We start from the raw sequence: 27,963 nt of genomic DNA, 5'->3' as shown, positions 1-27,963 counted from the left end.
AGTTTTTAACAAATTAGAGTATGTTTTTTTTTTTTTTATTGTAATTAAGTCATTCACCGTAATGGATTTTTTAAATTTGAACTCAATGATTATTTATTGTATACACGCAATTTTAAACAAAAGAGTTGGTTAGATTAACATTCATTTCTTAGGTTAATCCATGTTAGATATTATAACTTCAGATATTTTTCTTTAATTTGGTAAGTCAAACAATTTTTTGCCTATAATATAATATACACTTTTATAATTTTTAAGCCAATTCAAGTATACCCTTGAATGATATGAATAGGTTTGTGGCATAAAAGCTTAAATTGTTTTATTTAATTATGTTAAAATTATAATAAAGCAATGATAATATAAACAATAAACATCGGTTTTTTAAATAAGAAATATTTATGATATACAGGTAAAATAAAATTGAATAAATAACAAGCTCATTCCTTACACTTTTATAAAAATCCAAGCACCAACACACAAATTAAAAACACGTGAAAGGTTAATATTAATTTCTTTTGCCTTAAACAAGTTGATATACATAATACTAATAATTTTCAAGTCTTAAAAATTATTATTTTTTGTTTTTAATTTATAACAAAATAAATAAAATTGTTAGAGAAACCCCTATTTTATTTTATTTAAATAGGTATTGTTAAAATTTTTTTGGTAAAATAAACTTATGAGGAGCCTTAACTTTAATTTTAAAACATTTTAACCAAGAATATAAAATTATGCTCGAAAAAAAAGTAAACAATTCCAAAGGTTTATTTAATAGGTAACTTAAAAACAATCATCAGAATAAAACAACTATACATAATATTACACCACCTATAAATATATATATAAATATTTTGTGAAAATGTCTAATCTTTATGATTATTTCTAAATCATAATAAAATAACAAAATTTATTTTTTCGGAAACTAGTAGTGCTTTAAGAATTTGTGTATTATATACTTGTTAATTTTCTTGCTTTTTTGTTAATTTATTTCAATTATTAAAAAAAAATACTGAGAATTCCCTAATTTTGATCCTTTAAAGCACTGGTTCCAAAACTGGGGGGGAGGGCGAGAACACATTGCTGGGGAGGTGCAAGCAATTACTACGAAATACAATTTTTATTTTAAAACGTAAACAAAAAAAATTAATTGACCGGTTCCTTTTATCAGTTAGGTATCGAGTATCAATAACGGATAACCGATAAATTATCATAAACAAAAAAAAATAGTCATTCTGAATATTGTATAGTTTATTTGTAAAGTACACAAACAAAGGTGATCGATTTTTTTCAATTTATAGGAGGGGACACGAGATTTTTAAAAATCTACGCCCCGTATAATAGAAGAGGTTGGGAACCACTGCTTTAAAATACTAACTAAATCAAATTTTCTACCAGAAACAACTCTCAAAATTAATGATAGCATATTTACTGCTTCAAAACATGATAACAATCAACAAAATAATAAATAAAAAATAAAACACACCCATTAAAAAATCATTAAATTCATCGACTTGCATCTCAGAATTAAAAATATATACATACATACATAATATATATAATATACATTTGATCCGTCTTAATCTAATACATATTATTCAACTGAAAATGCGTAAAAATAGACAATAAACAATAAATTCTTTTGTGAAAACTATCACGGTACAATTTTCTTTTCTTTGTAAAACCTAAATTTTTAAAACCACTTACCCCTTCACTTTTGTCTCATACAATTTTCTGTACATGACTGTAAAGGAGCACTTCATCGTTACGGGTCATGCAAAATAAAATATAGAATACGTGGCATACTATGCAAGATGAACACTTAAAAAGTTAAAAGAGTTGTTTTAAAATTCAATAGGTACCTACTAATGTCTCATATATATACACTACATATATTATAGCACGCAGAGTTTATTCTATACAATTTTTCTTCCATACATGGAGGTGATTTGTTCTAAAGCGCAACATTCATTTTTTAGTCATAATATATTTCTGAACTAAGTCTAAATATTTATATTAAAATGTAGATTTTTAAAATTTACAATGAATAAATCTTATTTCTACAAAATAATAATAAATATAAAAATCAAAGATAATTTCTGTATTTAAAATAAATAAAAATTGTAAAGAAAATGTTAATCAACAAAAGGCCTAGGTACTGCACTAAATCATTCGTATTATGGTTTCACAATATAATATATTATTATACAGCTATGAGACACGAGTTTAAAAATCTATAATACAAAGCATTAAGCAATGTAACTCAAGTATGTTCATATCACGCGTTGTAGCCTATAAAAACGACAAGACTTACTTCCACTTACGGCTGGCAACTGACATAAACTCAATAAGCGTGAACATTTTTAAGCGGATTTCGGGAAGAAGGTACTAAACGGCTTGCATACGATTATGATTTTCACTTTTCTAATATTAAAATAGTTTGAACTCGGGTTTCGGCTTATCATCGATCAAGTAGCTAATCTCTAAGATAGCGTCTCTAGATTGTTCGACGATTGCTTCACAGCTAATAATCTACCTATAGCTAATGGCATCGATCTCTGTGTATAAGTATTGAGGGCTGAAAATATTGTCATCAATTTATGAGTAATAAAAACGAATGCTGATACAAGAATACAATACATCGTATTGAGTGGGTAAGTACCTAATCGAAACTGGCGTTAGTCCAAGCAACAATGAGCCGAAAATACACTACAAAAATCACCAAACACAAGTTGTCCTTTTTCGGTGTAATGTCAATCTACAGGTAGCCTATAGTCGTTAAATGTCTATATTTTCAGATACTATAATTATATTTAGTCAATTTACACCGAAGTTCTACTACGAACATGAACAAAAGCAAATGGTCCAATCGTCGCCAGCATCTTTGTGATCTAGTATTCGATACATAACCACTTAACCATATCCTTAAAGCACACTAGCTATATATAAGCAAACTGACCAGACATCATTCGCATATTAATTAGGAAGTTAAATCGTCTTCGGTGCGGTACCTTAATAAACCTATATACGATTCCTCGTATATTTTAATTTTCGGTAGTAAATAATAATTACAAATTAACTTATAAACTTAACCTTAATTAAAGTACTATAAAAGAATACCTAAACAGAGTTATATATCTAAAATGTACACTTAATGTATCAAATGTTTAAGTTTAAAATTAAGTGTGACCAACAATTAATACTATTTGTATGCTTTATGAAATGGTTTAAATGATGAATAGAAGAAAATTGAGTTAAATTTATAAGGAATAGATAAACATAAAAGTAGCACATCAATATTCTTTATGAAGTATAAAAGCCTAGAATAAGAAAACATTTTATAAGGCAATTTTAATATTTTTTCGTTAGTTAAAATTATGTTTAACTGTTTATTATTTTTATCAGATCCTAAAGTCATACAAACGCTGCACTATAATTTTAAGTAAAAATTAATTTAGAAAAAAAATCACGAACATGCAAGATATTTAACTAATTTAATTACTAAAAGATTTTTGATTATCCATTTTATTTAGTACCTATCTCATACCCATGATACAATTTGTACATTAGTTTTTTTAGAATAATATTATAAAAATGAATGTAATAGTAACATTAAACCCTGGGTCATAATATCCGTTTCTAATTATGTGTATGCCGTTGCTGGATTGTCTATTTTGGGTGTGCCGCCAGTCGTTTTGCATTGCACATTGGCACAAGTAGTCCAATGAATCATAAACCACTCTAGTAAGCTTATTTCAAACAAATAATGAACATTAACAATCAATTTTATTATTTTTCAACTAAAATAGTGGTGTATGTAAGTATATTAAACAACAGTATAATACATCGACAAATAGATAAAATACTATAATCTTACAACATTGTTTTAGTTTAAGCAACAGATTCTATAATAAAAATGTAATTATACTAGAACAATTTTACAAGTAAATTTAAAATGTTTTATAGCTATCTATGCAATACTATGCAATATTCATCATAAACAAAACATAATTTTGTTTCAAATACTTTCAATATAAATTTTTCATTCATTAATAATGAATCTCGGGACTTTGTGCATTTACACATTTGTTTGGGAAATAAACAGAAGAAATCGAATTTGATACTTATTTGCTTTTTGGTATAAGAATTTAAAATTCAAAAATTGTTATTACATATTTTTGTATATTTTAGGTTTATTTTCTTCACATGCATATTGCAAAGATTTATTCGTTTTTATTGCAAATTTTATAAAGTTTTATATTTTTTTTTATTTGATTAATAAGAAAAATGAAAAATATTAATGTAAAATTTTTCTTTTTAACACATCATAAAAATATTATTTATGAAACAAATGTGTAGATACAATACACATTGTTCATTCTAAATTAATGTTATCTTATAATTTCATCTACAATAATGACGATAAGGCAATAATTAATGCTGAATGTTAAACAAATCATCCCATTCAACAGTTAGGCTCTTTTTTAATATATTTTTAAATTTAATTTGTATAAGCACGTCTTTTTTAATTAAAAATAGACATATTTAAGCACATATTTTGATATTTCATTATAAATATATATGCGTATATTTTTATGATCTTAAGTGCATAAAGTTCCAAGCTCAGTTCATTATTGTTGAATACTTGAATTATCGTATGATTAAATTATTGTTATATCATATAATTCTCAAATATTAAATATAATACCCACATTTTTAAATTTTACACAGGTAACCTATACACATAAACTTATATATAATATTATTTAATTATAAATAAAAAAAAAGTTAAATACACAAACATAGGCATGCAATAGAAACTAGTACACGAAAATCGTTAAAAGAAAATGATAAACCATATAATATTTCAATGTGTAGCAAACCTTGTATTATTATCACATGTTCGGGTCAACACACTCATCATTACCAAGCATCAGATTGTTAACCGGTTTTCTCTACATGCAAAGGAAATACAAAAAACAAGAGTGTTTTTCTTAAATTAATGTTATTAATCCAATAATAGATGATTAAAGATAGCGAATAAACTATTTTAATAATTTGTCTTCATTGAATTGAACAAATTAAGCAAAAAAAGTTACACAATTACATCATATTAGCATGGAAAAATCATTGAAAACTATAAATGTTGACATAAACTGAGATGGATCATATGAAAAATATTATTCTCCTTCCACAAAGTTAATTTCAGCAAACTCTGAAATCTGTTACAACTAGATTAGTCATTAGAACAAATTATAATACAATAAGGTCAGTTACACGCAAAATTAATAATCAACAAGCGTCAAAGAATGATTCATAACTAAAAATATATTGTAATAAAACCAAATACGTGCTTATATGTAATTTATAATAAAATTCAGATTTCATAGCATACTCGTGTGAAAATAATTCACAGCCAGATTTTAAGTTTAATTTATACGTAATTAAACTTTAATCAAATTTAAGTTTATTTATAAATAACAATTTGAAATATTAAATATTTCTTTTAAATAACATTAATGCATTATAATTTAATGAAAATATTTTCACTTATACGACAAGAATGGTTGTATTGAACTGCAAAAAACCTATATGAAATACATTTAAATACTATGAAAACTAAGCAATAAATTATGGATAATTATTATAAAAAAGAGAAGAAAATAACAGGTATACTCAAAATAAATTTTTTTTTTAATATACATAATTTTTAATAAGTTCACTTAAAAAAACCAACTATTTAGGTACTAATATTTTATATAATATACAACAAATCTATTGATATTGAAATTTGTAGGTTAGATTTCCCTATAATTAATTGGACCATGAAAATCATAAATTTACGTCATTATCTTGAAATAAAAAACTTTAAATATTTAATTATTTTGGAATATTTTAGTATCGAAAAATAATTTTAAAATCAAATTAAGCGTACAAGACATTATATAAATGATAATATTCAGTTGACCCGAAAAACTTAAGGTCGTTGGCTCTATAAAATTATATACGACACACAATAAATTTCACGAAAGAATCGCTATTATACGGGTGTGGGTATATGGCTATAAGACTGTAATTGGTGACAATTGGCAGAACCACTATCAAGCAATATGTATTTTTACTAAATAAACTCGCACACGGTGTAATTAAAATTCTCAACTTCAAGTACTCAAAATGTTAGGTATTAAAATCTTCTTCACAGCTTACACATATTGTAATAATAAAGCCATAAGTCCATAACTATTTAATTACTAATTTCGAATGAATTAATATTTTAATTTATAATAATACAGTATATAACATGTATATAAAACTACCATTAAGTATTTGAAACATTTTTCTCATTCAATAAATAATTAAACTTTTCTGCTTGGCACTTGAATTTAAATTCCTTGCCTTAAGGCACGACACATTGAAATACTGACTTCATGACCCATATAATAAAGCCTTCTTAATATTGGCTTTCACCTAAACCTTAATGTAATAAGTATACAACCATGTATCCAGGTATCCATTACATATTACATTTACTATAATTTTATTTTAATAGGAAAATTTATTTTTAAAATCCAAAATGAAAAGTTATTTCATTTATACTTTATAGGAAATAATTTAACTAATTTCAAGCATACAATTCTTTAATTTTTCTTAAAAATAATATATTTAATTATAACCAAGAATGCTAGTAGCTTTTAATTTAAAATCTTAATATAATTTAAATAGTAATTAATTAAATCATTTAGGTAAATTAATAAAAGTAATACATTATATAAATATAGTTATTTTAAACTTAGTTCAAAAATATTAAAAATCGAGGTTTGAATCAAGACTGTATTAAGTTAAATTAAAAGTAATAACAGTACAAAATTCTTACAAAAAATATTAAGTCTTTATAATGTCATGTACCTATAAGTATCATAATACTTTGCCAATTTTATTCAAACATTGTTTATTATGTAGACACTCATACGGTTGACAAGTTACCAACTCGAAACCCATTATTTAGTGATACAGTATTGTCAGTATTTCATAATAAGTGAAGTATGAATAGAAATCCGTTACCTATTGTCATTAGCTTAATACAGTTTTTTATGCAGAAAGATGGACGTATTTTTCCTCTACAATATAGTCTTTATGACAAAGGAATATAGTCTTATACTTCCCTGGATGATTGTAGACCTCCTGGAGACAATTAGTTAATAACCAAGTATGTATAGATAGGTAATTGAAATTTGCTAACTAGAACACTCAAAATGTAATTTATAACAACAACATTATATTAATAATAAATAATATTTAACACTTAAATGATCATTCAACTAAGTTAAATCAATTCACAAATTGGGATTTTATTATTGAACGCAAAACCTGAAAGAAGCATATGAAAAATGCAAAAAAAGAGCAAAGAAACGGGTGTACACAAATAATAAAAATCTAATACACAGAAATTACTTAGTATAGTTTTTACTAATAAACTGCTAATATGAAAATTTAAAAACAATTAAACAACTTTTATTTCATACACTAAAAATAAAAATAATAATGATGTAAACAAATAATAAAACACCATCATAGGCCATTTTCCTTACATATTTTTACTACTGAAAAAAATATCTTATAGACATTAACGGTATCTTTAAAATATATTCACAATGCAAATATTTAAGAATAGAAATAATGCTTGCTAACTAAAGCGGTAAAAATGATGCCAAAATAATGAAACATTTTCTTTAAAAATTTAGATAGGTACTAAATAAATATTATCAAAAAAATTCTTAAGGTAGCTGATGAATGATACTCGTCTACTTTAAGCATAAAATCATTTATAACTAAAAATAAAGACTAGACTTCCATTTTAGTGTGTAAAACAAGTATTATTATATTTATACCTCAATTATAGTTATCCGACACGGTTAGTTGGTAGCTTGATTATACGTAATATATAAATACTTGTATGACTCATTACTTACAGTTGTTATTTTTCAAATTGTTATATTAAAACAAAGAGCTTCAAACCAACATTTCATCAATTAGCAATAAATAGTCAGATAAGTCAATTTTATTTTAATTCATGAAACAAAAAGTACTCACAATTAATAAAACACAAATGTTTATAAAATTGTTTTGTCAAGAATTTCGTTTTATTCATACTCAAACAGGGTAGTAAGTAAGTATATTATATAATTTGTAGTCTATAAAATAATATACAATAATTTATCAATAAATCTACCGTTATTTTAACACCCTGACTACAATGTTTCATTCTAAGTTAGTTATAAAAAATTATCTTATTTAAAAACTATTAGTCTATAATTATTATAAATTAGGTAATCAAAAATAACTGCGTCAATTTGAAATAGTATCTGTACAAATCCATACACAAGTTTTTTTTTATTAAAAAATAAATTTAAGTTAAAAAGCAAATTACGATTTTATTAATATCCTACAAAATTGAAAATAGTAAATATACATTACACTTAAGAGATTAGAAAAAATGATTTTCTGTTTTTATTTAAAACACGTGCAATAAAGGATTATAGCTGACGGGTTTTATTCTTAATGTACCAATTAATACAATGAAACAATAAGAATTCTGAAAATAAATTCGAATTTAATGCCAAGTCTTCTTGAGATTGACTATAAACATATCAATTTTTTAATACGTTTTTAGGATTTTGAGACATAATATCAAAAATGTGGAAAAGTCAATCTCAAGCAAAGACATTAAATTTAAATATATTTTCAAAACTCTTATAGCTTTATTATATCAATCGGTACGTTGGAAATAGAACACGTCTATAATCCTATGTTACCCGTGTATTAGACAGATAAAAAGTCATAGCTTCCAATCCCCTTTTGTCTATTTTTAATAAATAGTATACTCGAAAATTTACTCTATAGACTGAAAATACTTTCCACGTAATAATAAAAACCAAAAAAAGTACCTATATATACTTTAAAATGATAAATTGAACTGATACAATAGATTAAAAAGTCAAACATTTTACCACCAACATTATCTTTTAAATACCAATCAACTATTTATTTTGTTATTAACAATACGCTTTTACCATTTTTAGAAATGTATTAGATAAGTAAGTTTATAAGATTCAATAAAAAATATTTACTACTATAATAATATAATATTATTATTATTATTAGTGATACTTCAAAAAGTAAAAACCCGAATTAGCTTATGATTAAATATATTAAATCGTACAAACGCACATTAAAAAAAAGTTACATGAAAAATATTAAAATGAAAAACTCATATTTAAAACGGTTATTTAAAATAATCACAAATCTAACAGCTGTTTTACATGTTAAAAATGGTAATGAATGTCTAAACGTTTGTCAAGTTACACGCTCAATTGCAACTACTTGTAATATAGTCTTTGTTTCCTCCCCTCACCACACAGATGTCAAGGACGATCATGTGACTGCATACCTGAGACGTGACGTAAATGATAACACAAGCAGGTAAGTAAACCTCAACTACCATCCCTAGAAGATATTTTTATTTTTTATTTTCATAATATAAAAGGTCGTGCATCTTCAAGATAAATGCATTTAGCTTATCTTTTATAATACCTACTGGTAAGTATATAAAATATGAATTAAAGTATTGATAAATAAAATAACGCCGAAAAGTAATTAAGGTTGTGTACTACACGTTTCTAGTATAAAATTGTTTTCACCGTCTAAAAACCACACAATGTATTTTATTACCGGATGGAAGCATATTCTATTATAAGAAGGGGCAGGGGAGGATTGTATTTATGAAATAACGCAAACATTTGGTAGATGATGACAAATTTAATACCACTATATATTATATTGGTCAGCAACAAACCGGTTGTATCATAGACACATCAACATCAAATGAGTCACCATTATATTTTGTCCTATTCAATATTATTGCTTACTTATAAATAAATACTATACTTCAAATCATAAATGTATGACGTATTTTTATTCAAACTCATTTTTACGATAAAGAAATTTTACTTAATATTATGACTACGATGATCAAATATAATGATTTGTTTATGTTGTAAATACTGTACAATAAATCACTGTTAAATTATTAATATTATTATCATGATTTAAACGCATCAGTTATTTTTCTAGTGTCTTAAACAACTCTGAACCAGATTTAAAATTCTAAAAGAACATTATTTATCTATATAATTCTATGTTCAACTTCCAAAATAATCCACAAATAATATTTTAGAATTACAACAAAATAACTTAAACAGTTATTCTCTATTTAAGTATCTATAAAAAAAAAATATGGTTTTTGATTTTAGCAGGAAATATGGAAAACTTTGTGATAAATTTTTAATGTTTTAACAGAACAAAAACATTTTTATCAACATTTATTGAAAAAATCTTGAATGTCTATAATGTCGATAAAAATACTATATCAACCTATTATAATATTATAAGTAAAATAAATGACAATAATAGCTCTATCAAAAAAGTAAATCATTAAATCGCTCAGAATCGTTATTCGCATGCAATGATATATTATTGAATTCCTTGACATTCAATGTACAGCAGAGCAGTACCCACTTACATTCCTTTTATGAAACTGAAAATAGAGCTATTTAAGCCTTATTAGTTAACTTCATCAAATCTTTTTTTATTTTTATTTATCCTGATTATTTTGAAAAATACTAGGAATTTTAAACAAAACAAATCCAAACATGAAAATTAAAAAACATGAAAATTAAGAATTTTTTTTCCTGAAAAGTACTAAAACTGTTACTTATTCTTGATTGTCTTTTACAAGTAATAAATATTATGATAAAAAATTCTTAATATACTACTATTAATTTTTTTATTTTTAAAATTACAACAAAATAAAAAAAATTGTGAGAGGAAACCCCGTTTTATTCAGTTTAAATATGTATAATAAAATTGAAAAAGTAACTCTTTATGATAAAAAAAAAAAATCGTAAGTATACATAGGTACTTAATGGTTTTTTAAGACGAACTTAAGAGGAGTATTAACTTTAATTTTAAAGTTTGTTGACCAAGACTAAGAAATATTGTCGACAACTCGAAATAAAAAAGTAAACAATTCTAAATGTCTATTAATAGTTAACTATAAAACAGCTATCATAATAAAAAAAAACTTAAATATCACATCTAGAAAAAACTTTTATAAATGTTTTATGGCAATTTCTAATCTCTATAATTATTTCTAAATTAAAACAAAATAACAAAATTAGTTTTATCAAAAACTAGTGGTGCTTTAAAAATTGATATACTTGCTCATTTTTTTTATTGGTTTATCTACATTTTTAAGGAAAAATACTGACTACCTACTAATGATCCCTTACCTACTAATGATGATCCTCTAAAACTAAAGTACTAACTAAAATAAATTCGCTACAGAAACACTCGCATTGTTAATGATGAAGTAACCTCACTTTAATAACTTCAAAACGTGACACCGAAAAAAAAAATTATAACTGTAAGATCTATGTATTTATTGTTTCACTCAAAATCTAAAAAACATTAATAAATGTCAAATAATAACCAACCCAATATATAAAGCAAGAAAAGAGAAAAGGATAACCAATCCGAATTCAGTTTTATTTAGGTATCATAAGTTATTCACGTTTACCTAACATAAAACTATCTATTATATGAATAATTTTTATGATAATGATCAGTTGCCTACATAGCACTTAATAAAATTACGCCTTCCCCTAATTTATACGATAATATATGATTTCCGATTCAAAACACGTGCTATAAAGGAAACGATTATTATTGATATTTTTATAGTACATGCAGACTAGTCAGTAAAATAATGGTCAATATAGTCACGAATACAAACAACAGGCATAGGTACGAAACATTACAGTTAGAAGCCAATACCTGGATTATTTAAACTATATATGCACCTTTAAGGTTTTATTATAACCACCATTATGCAATATGACACTTAAAAACAATCCTTAAAAAATAAAAATGTAATGAATTTATACAACTGCTCCAGTTCTAGTTGTTATAAAAATTAGATCAGATACATACAAATATAAAATACCTACTATTTATATAAACCAAATTATAATTTTAAAATTTTTATTTTACTAAAAAATTACAAATTTTATTATTAATTGCTATAAAAAGGTATTATTTTTCAGAAAATACTTGATTTTATTGAAATTTTATTTTTTGATTATTTAACTACAAATTGAAATAATTAAAATTGTGTAAGGTTCAGCAAACATTCTGAATTAAAAATTAAAAGAGACTATTACTGAAGAAATTGAACGTATTAAATAATATTTAAAATTTATAATAAGAAAAAATGTACAAATAGATTTATATTATATATATATATATACTCGTATATATATATTTAAGCAGTTTAAGACTTTAAAATAATTTTTAAAGATAAAATAACAGTACTATTAATATTTTGATTCAAAATGTACAAGAAAATTTGTATCAAATTTTTAATTATTATAAAATTATTATAGTGTTTTATTTATTCAACCTTCAAATGTATTACTGGTTTATATAGTTTTAGAATAGTTGTGTTCGAGGTTATGTTCTATGAGTATAAGAATTAAATCTCAATAAAATACAATTCGTAGGATACTCCTCTTCATCACTTGAATATAAGTTGTGTTTAGTTAAGTTATATATATATTAATGTTTTAGTCGGATAATAAGATGTATACAATAATTATTGTATAATAAACGTAAATAATACAACAATATAAGGTTTAACATAAAGACTATATAAAAATCCTCCTACTTACAACACTCCTAGGTTGTGGTCTTAGGATTAAGTACGGGGAGTAGGTCGAAACATCATTTGCTTTTCAATATATTGGTGGGTTTATCGAGTAACAAAACTGTTAAATTTTTTGATTGGATATTTCGATGATCGATAAGCGAGTTGTGGTAGCGTGCATAGGATTTGATAGCGATGTCTAAAAAAACCAGTACTATAGTAAAGTGTTTAGTCTTAAAACTGAGTTTAGTATTTTATTAAATATATAGAAGGAAGCTTCAGTTATAAAACGAAAAATTTTGTTTCGGATTATTAGTATTTAATATTTTGTTTAGGTTTGATTTTTTTTTTTTTTTTTTTAATGTGTTTGCAACATTTTGGAATAGAAAAAATGTCCAACCCTCAAATTTGAGAATGATTTAGTAGAAAGTTGGTAACAAAACCTGTCGTAATATTTCTCTTAAGATAACGTTATACTCACATGTCTTATCTTCATCTGACATAAACCCAATCTCTAACACAGCAAATTTTACAATCAGAATAAACTATTTTAATTCAGTCATTTTTAACGATAGTGAATTGACTATTAAGTATTGATACTACAATTTAAAGGTAAAAATATTATCTAGGGTCTTACAAAACTTATTTTTGATATCTTAATTTAAAATAAAGTTATATGCTTTAAAATTCCACAAGAATTTGCAGTTATTAAATGCTCATTTATTTAAATTTTTTTGAAAAAAATTATTGTAGTAAAAGAAAAATAAATTTCTAATGGTATATAAATAAATTATAAAATAGAGGCTGACCAACATATCTCGGTTCAAAATCATTTTTTGTACGCAATGATATTATTCAAATCAACACTCACATTACAGTGACTTACTCAACGACAAATATAACTATATATATTACCTACTATAATGCAACAGATAAAATTCCAATACTTTTAGATATTTCCATTCTTATCGAAGTTTTTTTAATAAAATAAAGTAAATTGAAAATAAATAACAACATTTGAATGCAAAATGAAACTAACTATATTCTCGTATATTTAATACTTAACTATAATGTTTCAATATTTATTTAACATAATAATAAACTCACCAACATTAATGTGGATTATGTAAACTTTAAATAAATAATTTAATTCGTGAAAATTCTGTATTTTTAATGTTGAATTAACTTTTCTATATTCGTATATATGACAGTATTATAATCATAATAAAATATTAAATTTGTAAATTCCCTTACACTAAGCATTTCATGCGATGGCAAGTCATAAATATTTTTAATAAAGTAATGTTTAATGACCTTTAATCTATAAAACTACATAATAGATACATAATATAATTAATTATTAATTGATTTGTGAGAAATCAACATTTTAAATTCTGAACAGAGCAAAAAATGTATTAATTTTAAAAAGATATTTTTTTCATTTTTTTCTGTTATCAGTTATCACCTTTTAGACAAAAAAAGTATTTTTAATGAACGTTTAAAGAAAAAACTTTGACAAAATTCATATAAATCGCGAAAATTGGGAAAATATTTTGTAATTATAAATTCATAAATAGCTTTGTTTTTATACCTAAGATTTTTAAATTATAAATAAAAAAAATTCTACCGGAAAGTCAAATCAATTATTTATGAGTATATACTCGTATATCAATTACAAATTTTAATGACATTCGATATTCACCTGTAAAATATTTTTTTCTTCTTAATTTTTAATATCTTGTTGTAGGTATGTTAATAAAAAAAAAAAAAAACAGTAGATATTTAAAATTTTAACATCTTTATATAATCTTTTTCATTAAATGATGAAATTTTCAACATTTTTAAATTCTTTTTGACCTACTTATTTATAGGAATGGCAAATATTTTATTTTTTATAAATACTCATAAAATATTATTTTCTGAATCAAAATTCTTAAAAATGTATTACAAGATCTCACAAAAGTTGTTCTTTATTTATATAAAGCTATTTAAAATATAATAAGTTTATTTATATATATTTGAAATTAGAATTTTAACGAAAATCGTTTATAAACGATTTTTTTTTAATAAAATTTTAAAAATTGAATACAAGATTTGTCATAAGAAATTCATACTGAAACCATAAAATCTTAAAAATATATAATAGTAAATGTAGAGGAAATCACTAATTATAACGCTAAATAACGATATGCTAGTTATTTTATTATAAATCAAAAACAACATTGTTCAAGGAAACTTCAAACTTAATTATTTTACTATACTCAATGACATTTTTGATTCATTTAAAATATTATAAATTTATACTAAGAATCTATTTTTACTATTTTAGAGTATTTAAAGAAAGATGTTATTATATTTTAAGTTATATAAGTTAATATTAAACAGTATAAATATATATTATTATATTAATTAAGAGGACGCTACACAGGAATTAGTTGTTTCCGTCTTAAAAACGCATAACTTAGCAAATTTAGGTTCAGAAAATTAAGTTAGTTTAAAAATTAGAGTGAATCGATCTATAATGAAACTTGATGGTATGAACATTTTCTGTGTTTGATTGTGGGTTCTTACGATAATTCAATTTTTAAGGTGAGTTATGAGCATTTTTAATTTACTATATTTTACATACGCAAAACTTGCTAAAAAATTGAACTATCGTAAAAACCCACATACAAACACAGAAAAATGTTCTCACTATCAAGTTTCATTATAGGTCGATTCTCTCTAATTTTTAAACTAACGAAACTAAACTTAATCTACTGATTGTAAATTTGCTATGTTACGCATTTGTAAGGTAAAGATAACAAATTCCTGTGTAGCGTCCTCTTAAATACTAATAATTGTAATAAATACAATAATTTTGAAAAATATTGTATAAACCTACTATAATACTAAAAATAAATTTAACAACATTAAGAAATATTAAAAAACTTTTCACCAAACATACTTATTGATAAAGGTGACACATCTTTCCTCAGAATCTCTTTCTATAAAATAATATACCATTGAATTTAACTTTAACATACCCTCAATACTCAATAATGACCTATTAGACACCTAATATACAGCAGAGCTATACCCACAGTCTACCTTTTTTATAATAATATTATTATTTCATTATTAACAAAATTGTTAATATGACAGTATCTACCTAAAATGAACGAACATATATTTTCCTATTTTATATATTAATATGATTAATAATATGTTATTTATTATCTAAGACTTTTTGATATTAACTTTAATATAATGAAAGACTACAATCAATTGTTGTAGCTTGTATGCAGTATACGTACATCATTTGTCTAACTTTATAAAACATACGCGATTATAAAAAATGTTTAGTTACTCTATCATTAACCGCTATAAATAGAAAATCCTATAGTAATAAAAAAATATTAATACGGTCTTTTTAATTACTAAACAATATTATGTTTAAAATACTTATACTATAACGAATAATAGTAGCATATTTGAATAAGTCTATATCCTATTATAGTCTACTAAATCAAATTTGTATATGATATAAAATAATTATTATAATACTACCGTAAATTTATATCAGGTTAGATATTATAATTTACAAGTATAATTTCTAATATTTTAAAAGACAATTTAAACATAGGTATATTAGTAGGTATATAATAAAATAATTAAAATTTACAAATTCTGTCAAAAGTTTACAATAACGTGTCAGTCTATATACTAATAAATACATACACGTACTTCTGCATGATCTATTGTACTACTTAGATTCTCAAAGTATACAATACAATTGTGCATGCATTGTAGTTGTCAAGTACTTTATAAAAATAAACGGCTATAAGAAAATAATCTTAGAACAAGTTAACAATGATATGACTCTAGTCTAGATATTATGACAAAACAAAATAGTTTATGCAGTTTTTACTATAGATTAATAGAATAATAAATAATTCTAATTATATCAGAATACAACCATACCAGGTTAAGAGGTCAATAATAAAACTCCCACTATAAAGCTATGTTTACTATAATGAAAGAGTAGACACCAAGTTTTCATACGTATTAGTGGGAAACGAAGATAAATCATTATATTATTATAAAGAATATAAACATTCTACAACTGTGATTGATTTTAGATTCATTTTTTTTCGATTCTTAATAAGTGTTTTATAACACTTGTGAAATATTTGCTAGAAATATCATAGATAATAGATATTTAAAGAGTAAGCACAGATGTGTAGAATAAAAATTACGACAAAAAAAAAGTAGAACTGATCATATAAAAGCAAGTATCTTGTTTTAGTGAAGCTAAGAATATATTTAACACAAATAAATTATGTACAATTTAGTATTGTACTTAGTATAGTATTTAACATTATTGTGTAGATTAAATATTATTGACTGTTGTTATAAATGTTATATTTTCACATGGTTTGGAAAACAGATTTCTAATTTTATAAATCTCTTTTAATACGACCAAAACAAGAGAGAAATACCAAGAGCATTGGATATTACTAGGGCTCAGAAGTTGTAGGAATTGCATATTGTTCTGTATGTTCTCAATTTATAGCAAAGCAATTATAAATCTGAACTGTACAATGGAGAGATAAAAAATTTAAAATTTAAAATGCATAATTTGCATATTTTATCAATTTTAGCTAAAAAAAATTGCGAATTTCATTGATTTTATACGCACATTATGCATATTTCATATTTTTCTAAAAAAATTGATTTTTTTCTTTCTTAACTTATATATTACAATAATATTGAATATAAAAGTATAAAACTCGAAATTTTTAATAAAGGTATTTATCGAGGTATTTATCATAATTTTAAAATACCTACTGAAAAAATAATTTTAGCTTAATACGATGTCAAAATATCAACCAGTTATACATTGTTTTCAGTTATAAACAGTTTTTATGTATATTATTATTTTATTAATTTATTGACAATATCCGAAGTATTTTTTTTATTTTTTTTTTGAATTCAAAATAATTTTTTTGCATATTTAACATAATTTTAACGCATTTTTGTAATTTTTTCGTACATATTTTGTCTTTTTAGCTCCTACAACTTCCGAGCTATTACCAACACTATTATGAGAAGTAATATTTATAATTATTTAGTATAAATTTGTCTCATGAATTCGTCTGATAAAACCTAAAGTGAAACACCAGTTCACCACTTTAGCATGGTTCAAATGGGTGATATACGATTGCAAACAGATCTTTACCGTAACACGATTGCGAACGTTTTTATCTGCCTTTAATCGTACGGTGTTGCCAGATTTGGTTAGTCAATTACAAATTTTTAAAATAATCAAATAGGTAGTAGGTATAAGGGTTTTCTGCTATTACGCTATTAAAATAACTTACATAACCCTATGGCCAAAAAAGATAAATCTAAAACTGAATCAATATTAAAAATTATAATGATTATAATTTATAAAATCCACAAGGATCTAATTTTAAAAAAAAACTGGAAATTCCTACCTGGAAAATAATTTTAAAAAAAAGAAAACATTTTAAAAACTATTATTTTTTATAGTTTATAAATTTAACATTACGTAACAGTATTATTAATATTTATACTCCGAAATTATTTTAATTAAACAACATTTTAAACACTTCATACCATTTTATATAATTTTATTTTAGTTAGTAACATAATTATAATGTAATATTGTATTATTAATATCGAATAGTTTTTATTTAAAAAATGTTTAATTGAATTCCCGAACAAAATAAAACATATTCAGAAATTATAAAATTGGCAACGTAACTTATAAAAACTTTCACAATCGTACGTTTTTCGGCTAAAAAACAATTTTTTTGATAAGCGACATTTGTTTGCAATCGTGTTAAAAAAAGGCAAGACGTTTGCAATCGTGTTGCACCCGAATATACCAACAGACATTATTTTATTAAAAATCTTAACGTTATTACTGATGTTTTATTGCTATCAAAACATCAAGGACATTAAAAATATCAGGATTTCTCATTAGAGCGATTGATGAAAATTTAATTGCGATAAACCATCACATTTAATTATTTAAATCTATAGGTAAACCATATTATTTACAATGTGATATACTGTGTTTAATTTTGATTTTGAACACGAGTTCCTACATCTGTAATGAATAATAATTAAAGAGAACATTGGTATCATTATTTAACTCCAATAAAGATTTGTGCACATGTCAATTATTATACATACATTACATTATAAACATGTAGACTAATATGTATACAATAGACTAATGAATAAAATATCAATTATTATATTAATTCTAGATTTAATTATATGATATTATTATTTCATTTATGAAAAATATAATTTTTTTGGGGGAAGTTAAATACTTCAAAAAATTGACACCAAATTTCAGTTAGATTGTTACAAGTCAATTGATTTAAAAATTAAATGAGGTTCAAGGATGAATTTTTTAAATATTGTTAATAGATATTATTAGTTTTAAATAGACATTTAGATACGCATATACCTATACAAATAAGTAGTAGGTATTTAAAAAAATAACGAAATATTGTAAATAAAATTACATTTTTTTTTTAAATTTTATCAGTAAAATTATTAAAAACTTTGATTTAAAAATAAAATTTGGTAAGGTAAAAGGATTAAAACGTTAAAACTATGTAAATATTTAATTATTAATTTTAACTTTCTTAACTTAAAATTTCGACTTAATACTTGTTAATAACACTTCATTTAGATAATGTGTAATCATAATCACTAATTAGGATATCACTTTAAGCATATTATAGTCATCTATATTAAAATAAAGATAACATTAAGAGGATATCAGTGCAATATTTTTTTTAAATTCTCGGATATATGTATAGTATAGATTAAGATAAAACGTACTCATGCGAAATCATTTTTATTATGATTTTTGAGTAATTCTAGGATAAAATTACCTATAGCAAAAATTATCAAAGAAAATATTTTTAAAAGTTACACATATCAGTTTTAAATTTTATAATTATTTGACTTTAAAATCAACTTAAAAAATGTAAATACGAAATTTTCGTGATTGTTGAACTGTAATAGTTTTTTACTAGTAGCTAATAAAAAAAAAATAAAAAAAATTAATGTACATTAAATTGTTTTGAGATGATATTTAATATTTATACTAATAAATATATTGTAAAACACTTGAAAATATTAATCTCTATAAATTCTGTAGGGGGTAATTTTATTTCATTTTACTCTAAACCATAATAAAAATAATTTTTCGTGAATATTTATTGTCTATGTTGTGTATGGGAAGTCTCTAATGTAAATTTTAAATTACAATCAATCATAAGTGTAATTCAGCCTATAGGTTTAAATGCTATATAATACTAAACCATTCATCTAGTCATGCAAGAGAATCTCAAGTTTAATTGCTAAATAGGTAGTTAAAATATCAACTAATTAGTGAATATTGAAATTTTAAATATAGTTAACCAATTACCAAAGTATAACTAATCATTTTTTTCAAGAAACTATCACAAAAATGTATGTATATTACTAAATGTACTTATTACTGAACTAGATGTTTTATCTATTTAATTTAAACAATGCTTGTTTGTACAAATTTTAGGAAAACAATTAGGTAAAGGTGCCAATTGAACTTAATATGCCAATAGGTCATTTTTATATAAATTCATAAAAGAACACAAATTAAGTAAATAAATTCATAAATTTAATCCATACCTATTTAAGTATACATAATATTACACTTGGATTAAAATTTTTTACGCAACTAAACTACATTATTTTTCTTTTGCATTAATAACATTAATATTAAAAAAGTATTGGTAAGTAACAAAATATTAAAATTCAAAATTTACAAAAAAATTTCAAATTTTAATACTTTTTAATTCATAACTAAGTTCATTATTTTTAAGAGATCATACTAATTTAATATATAAAAAATGAATTATGCCTAACCTATAACCATCATTGCTGTCTCAATTTAAATAAAAAAATAACCATGTCTATAACATAGGAATGAATAATGAATGCTATGTTATGAAATTGAACTACACAAATATATAACAAATAAACCGAGAAATAAACATTGTCAATGAAAATGGAAGTGTCAAACTAATAATATTTTCAATATAATAACAGAAATAAGACATAACATTTATAAATTAGGGATTGTTTTGTTAATACTTTTTATCTTTTGATCATTATGCATATGAATTTTACATTAATTTTGTACACAAATAGACAAAATAATAGTTATATGCCTAAAATTTAAAAAAATTTTCTTTGCTTTTGAAATTCTTGAGATTATAATATGCCAATTGATAGATGTGATCATATTGCTTTATTTTTTGATCTTAAACCATTGAAATCAAGGATTTAATCTTTCACTTAATAATTTTATTCAAAAATGTACTGCTCTTGGTTATACATTTATAATACATCTCTCTAGTAATAACATCTATTATAATAGTCTGGTTCAATGTTTTTAGAATTCTAGTAACATTATTCAAGATTTTGACTAATTTTTTTATCGCATACTGAGGTAGTAACTATTACTTAATTCAATTATATCTAACTATAATACATAATTAACCCATATACATGTTAAAAAATTTATATAAGTATGATATTATATTTATAAAGTATTATTTGTATACATGTATGTTAATTATTAACTCTTTACTCTGACCCATTGGTATGTTATTTAATAAAATAAAAAATAAAGACGAATTACGTAAAAATTGTTTTTTGTATCTTATTTAAAAAGCAGTTTTAATGTTCTAATAACTTACAAATACTAACCTTGATACATAGTTAATTTATAAAATAGGCACTTATTTACTATGTTTTTACATGATAACATTTAAATGGTCTTAGATTCATCAATTGGGAGTGTCATTAATGGGTTGTAGCTTCTCTCTTCAACATTATCAGACTATTTATATGATATGCATTTTTTTCTTGTTAATTATGTGTTTAACATGTATCTCAATTCTCAACTTAGGTACTTAAAACATATTACATTGTATATTCCTTGTAAAAAGAAAAATATATTCACAGATAATTGTATTTTTACTCATAAATAAAATATCTTAACTTATCAGTAATAAATTTGTTTCATGGATTTAAAACCGTATTTAGATCACTACAATGTTTATTGATTATTGCCCAGTTAACATCAAATAAAATAAACATAGCTTACCTAAATAATATACAATATTTTAAAAATAAAACTGTTTGAGGTACCTAAATTAAAACAATCCAATTGTAATATTTATTAATTAAGTTTATTAAATCAATAAAAAAATCAAATGTCTATTAGATAATAGGTATGCTAATCACTGATATGCTGTTTGATAAATAAAATTTAACAGGTAGGTATTCAGTCATTAACATTTCAAATATTCTTTACAGTTTCTGTAAGTTATAAAGTGATTAAATTAAAAAAACAGTAAGATAATTAAATGTATTTACTGTCAATTGTAATATATTGTTTAGTTTGCCAATAAAGATAAGAATGGCATTAACAAGACTAAACTCTTAGATAGCTACTGTAATAAATAATAATTCATACATTAAGTCCATTTCTTCCATAGATAAAAACCATGCACACTTTCAATACCCATCTGGACAACAGCCATAGTGATAGGTAAGTAAGGTACTAAAGTGCACAGGTGATCCTAAAACTCATAGGTCAAAGTAAATAGTAATGGGACATACATTATAGAGGAAATAATAAAACCTCTGCGTGGAAAACCGAGCTGTTAACTGGAATGAATCACTCCAGCCATTAGAGGGGTGAGCGAAGGCTTGGAGCGGGGGAGGCGACCACCCCAGCAGTGCTACCCTCAATCAAGGAACATGCAAAAACCAACGATACAAGCGATAAAGTACTTGCCTTCGGACAGCTCGAGTTCCAGTTCCGCGAGCTTTTCACGAATCTCGTCGGGTAACCGCGTAACATCCACGTTAAATTCAGCCATTGTGGTGTGCAGCAGTGGTCGCACCGGCGGCGGCCCACTTAACGCGTATCACACGGTTAAATTGATAAGGAGAGGAGGTGGCCGACTGGCCGACGCTATCGGGTGGTAAACAATCAACTCGCTCACAGATAACACCGGATCGCGATAAATAAGCTTTAAAATATGTAAGTAGGTGTTAAACCATATTATTATTCACAGCCGTAAAAGAACAAACACGAAAAAAATTTAAATAAACCAACTACACGGCGCACTGTGTGTCTTATGACCAAACGTTACGGAAAACGGAGTACACAACACGATTATTTAATGACAATGGCATCAACAATATTATTATTTACATCAATATTATTATAATATATTTTTATCATTATTATTATTATTGTTGTTATGTATCACTATAATCGTCGGTGTATGTGCGTGTGCACGAGATCATGAACGCGGGGCGCCGCACGCGTCGGACGGTCGTTCTCGCTATGCGCACCGAGAACGTTTGACGCGAGACGGCATGGCGTTGTGAAAAAAAAAATGATAACGAACAGAACCGCGGTCGTCCGGACAACACACCGCTGCGAGTACCACGTCCGTGTTTACCGGTCGGTCGCGTAAAACGTGTGCTACCACGACCTCCGCCGCCGCCGCAGTTGTTATTGTCGTTCCCGGTGGGGAGAACTAATCGTGGTGCGGTACACGGGCCGCATCGATACGCACGCACACACTGGCGACTGTCGCACGCGAGCCAGGGTCGCGTCCGTCGCGCCGCCCGTCACAGCTGCTGCTGCCGACGAACGAACTATGGTCATAGTGGGGTTACCGGCGACTGGGTAACGCCATTCGTCGGTAGAGCGCAGTCGCTGTATTCGCATCGTCCTCGTTACATAATAATAAATAATAATAACTTATTAACTTATAAACGTATATTATGAGGTCAGGGCACTCCGACGCGCTTAATGTTTTTTTCCCAATATAAATATTATTCTAATTTGATTCATAATTTTCAATCGTGCAGATCATTTCAAAGTTTTAAGACATTTCACTTAAAACTCGTTATTTTTTTTTTAATTTTATTTCATGACTACAATTTTTTTAAATAGGTACCTACCTACAAATTATGGAATACGCTAACACTAGCATCTTTTAAGCGTATTTCCTTTGGATGTTCACGTCATTACATTCCCACTTCCCAGTCTTAATGTCCAATAATAAGAATGGTGTTAATATTAAAATCACGCAACTGAATCACGATTCATAGCTACTATGATGACCACCTATACATAACTGGGATTCAGACTACCGTCTGGCGTCTACCGTCTGCTACTTGTGGGTGGTAACGTGATAATCATAATATAAATAATAACAAAGACGGCGGCTGCGATCATCATTCCAGACGAGCAAATTTCGTTGTCATTCGTGACGGTTAACAGGGAAATTATTTTTTATCCAAGAAATTTCGTACAAATATATAGGTATTATGATCTGTCCACATTTTTTAATTATTTGTCATCTGTAGTTCATCATAAATTATCACAGTCAAATGACGAAACCATATCATATTATTATTATAGTTTATTATTCAATATAGTCATACTGTAAATAGTTCATAATTGTTTAGAATAAGCTACAGTAAGCAATGGTTGTTTATAATTCTACACACCTACCCGTTTATTAAAACCAAGTGGCTGTCGATATTTATAGCTAATTCTATCCAATTAAGGAGTAGTTGGTTAGCTATTCCCACTACACGAACCGGTCTTAAGGACCAGGTTGTTGAATTGATACAAATAAAGTTTTCTAAGTTATATTTTACAGGTCCTAGAAACTTATAACCTGTGTTCATAAACTAACTCAATAGAAACGATATTAAAGCAACGTATTACAAGGTTTATTCATATAACTAAATATTAGTATAATTATACAGTACATCCATCACCTGAGTAACCTTGTTCTTGAGGGTAGTATTTTGAAGATCACGGGTGTAGCGGAGTACGAGTTGAAGCGATTGAATAAATTATGATTTATCTATAATAAGGTAGGTTATTATACCTATAGTAAATCAAATTAAATATGTTACTTAGAAATATAAAGATGACTGTTGTCTTTATTTCATGAACAAAACTCGACTGATTAGCTTTATCAATGATTTATATATATATACTTGTACTCTACGGTCCTGTGTTTTTCTGACCTAAGTAAAAATCACAGAGTGCGGCATAAATGACGCATCAGTAACATGTATATATCATCGTTTCAACAATCAAAATAAAAATAAAATAAATAATAACAATGAATAATGAATATTATATCTATTTTATGTAAGACCAATAAGGAATTTATCCTTCGTACAAACATTTTAGTAACTTGGAAACTACTTGTACAAATTTTGATTTAGATAGGTACATCAAAATGTTAAAATCATCTGCTTAACACTTAACAGTAAAAAAGCCAAAAGGTAAGGTTCACATTTGAAGAAAAAAAAGTTTGTATCGCCACTATGTTTATATTATTTTTAAACGGTACATAAAATCAAACTAATTAAAAGTATGGTACCTACTTAAATAGGTATATTTAGAATTTTTTTTCAAAAATTAGAAATTTAACAAGTACAAAATTAAAAGATAAAATGTCTAAAAGGGTGAGTGAGCTCGGTGAATCATTGTGTATATTATAATACAATAGAAAGGTATCAGATGAGAAACGATGAATTTTTTTTATATCTATGTATAATCTAAACCAGTAATTCTCAGCCTAGGGGTCGCTAACTTATTATTTAAGGTCACTAACGTATGATTTAAAATTTAAATCAATACAAAAATTAAAAACTCAAATAATAAAATAAAGTAATGAAAAAATAAAATCAATAAATATAAAACACAATTCAGTGTACAGTATACTTATAGTATTGATTATTAATAATAATCTATGCGAGTATTTAAAAAAATATACATGTCGTAGTCGCTAAAAAATTAAAATTCAAAAAGAAGGTTACTATAGCGTAAAAAGATTGAGAAACACTAATCTAACCTATGAATTACAATATTATTTTAAACAATTAAATATATATCATATAATAATACAAACCACTAGAGGAGTACAATAATACAACACGAGATATACGTATACTTTATACGTCTATACACGCATTAATAAGTAGATATGTACACCTACTCGGTTACTTAACAGACATCTAGAAATTTAAAACTTTTTTTTAAAGTAAAAAAAACTCATATATCTAATCAATAAAATGGGTAAGTACCTATATGAATGTATGTAATTTTTTACACAGTCAATTTGATGTGTTACGCCGAATGTGAGTATATTTCTATATATGGGTTCCGGAATAATGCGTGACGCGCATCGTATACCTATTTATTTACATATTATAATTTATAATAATGTTATACACTGCTGAATGATGGTATTTGTATTCACCTATCGTTCGTTTTCCGCACAAATTCTATTGAAACGTGCAAAAATACCTCATATAATCATACAAATAATACCTATATAGTATGAAAATAATGTAATATGTGTATTGTTGCTTCTACAAAATAATTAAATACTGTATTCTCATAAGAAATTTATAAATAGTTAAATTAACTTAATTTCCATAATCGTCTTTATCTTTTAGTTATATACATAACAAAATTATTATTATTATTGGTTGTATATTTCATAAAACAATTTATAGTACTTACACTTCACATAAGTCACAACTCATAACACATTATAATATAATATTATTTAGGGTTTATACCTTTAAATATTTTTAAATAAAATCAAGAAATACCTAGCTAGTTTACAGTAATGAAAATGAAATATTATAAAAATCAAGTTCAATACACTAAAAATTAAATTAAATATTTTATTTATTTAGAATTTCTCATAAGAATAAGGGGCCTCACTGAGAAAACTCGTGTGAAAACCCGAGGTATTAAAATTTAATAAAAATAAACATTATAAACAATATAAACATTAAACATGCATATTTCATATTTCATAGCAATACAATAAAATACTAAAAAATAACAATTAAAATAATATAGAAATTAAACAAAATAAAAAAAAAAAATTACAGATAGAAATAATAAACAATTTACAAGTATGAATAATAATATTAAATATAAATTATTATAAATATAAACACTTTTATTAAAAAGAATCATGCCTAAAATCATAACTAATTTAATTCAATAGATATAATTTACTAAACTATTTTTGCTGTTAAATTATTAGTGCAAAAATCAATTTAAGACGTGTACGGTATACCTAATAGTAATTAATTTGTATAGAAATTTCTTTACCTTAGTGTAATTTTCAAATTTGTAGAAATTTCCTTACCGCGCAAAATAAAAATCACTTAAAATAGCTAAAAATATATATTAATTCTAACCCTTTCTTACCAACATTTTCAAAGTTTTTCGAAATTTTTTCTTTGTAATATAATATACCCCTTACTAATTACCATAATATATATTTTGCGATTCTTTAAAGTTTAGTATTAACTATATGGACTATAGAGCATGCACAAAAACCTAATTAAATTTATCAAATTTGGTACCTTTATTGGTAAACTTGTGTGTAATTACTAATTAGTTATCAGTAATTGTTTCAATACGTTTTACCCGTCTAGTATTAACATCGTTCGAAATATAAGACGTGGTCAACATTTAGTCGTGATTGTGACGCTATAATGAAAATGTATCCATATATTCATCACATACTAAGATATAAAAATAAATGTATGTATCTTTATAACAGCGTTTCTTAAACATTTTCATCCGTGGAACCCTTTTTGATGTTCACTTTCATCGTGGAACCTCTACTTTTTTTTAGAATTATTTGTAATAAAAATTATTATTATTTCATATTGATAATGACAATGTGTTTACGGTATAAAATTTAAAAAATATGCCAAAATAAAATTAAAAATAATAATAATTATATACATTTTGAAAAAATTACCTAAGCTCCACGGAACACAGTCTAAGAAACGCTGCTTTATAATATATAGTTTTAAAAATGGAAAATGATATACCTATACTTATAATTTATATCTTATAGTCCATGTGATTATAAGCTATTATTATCGTTAACTTCTAATGACCCGTTATTTACATTTTTAATTCTGCTTTTGCAATTCGCTAAAATATACGATAACTTCTATTAGATGATTTGTTCTGCTATTTAAAATTCACGGAAAGATATATATTTGTTTCAAACCCCAATGTTTGTTGGGGGTTGCAAGTG

The 27,963-nt window shown here is 24.8% G+C and overlaps 1 protein-coding gene across 1 annotated transcript in view; it reads right to left on the bottom strand.

Annotated features, from left to right (window-relative positions):
- LOC112602274 (disco-interacting protein 2) overlaps positions 1-23,429 on the bottom strand; it is a 144,965-nt gene extending 121,536 nt beyond the window's left edge. Inside the window, exon 1 of the mRNA XM_025350260.1 lies at positions 22,635-23,429. Coding sequence (XP_025206045.1) covers positions 22,635-22,719 — 85 coding nt within the window. The 5' untranslated portion in view covers positions 22,720-23,429. The remainder of the gene's footprint in view (positions 1-22,634) is intronic.
- Positions 23,430-27,963: the final 4,534 nt, after the last annotated feature.

Source organism: Melanaphis sacchari, unplaced genomic scaffold (assembly GCF_002803265.2).
Source record: "Melanaphis sacchari strain LSU unplaced genomic scaffold, SCAv2.0 Contig85_pilon_pilon, whole genome shotgun sequence".
Taxonomy (NCBI): Eukaryota; Metazoa; Arthropoda; class Insecta; order Hemiptera; family Aphididae; genus Melanaphis; species Melanaphis sacchari.
Note: the sequence above shows the minus strand (reverse complement) of the source record. Positions and strands in the feature narration are given on the sequence as shown.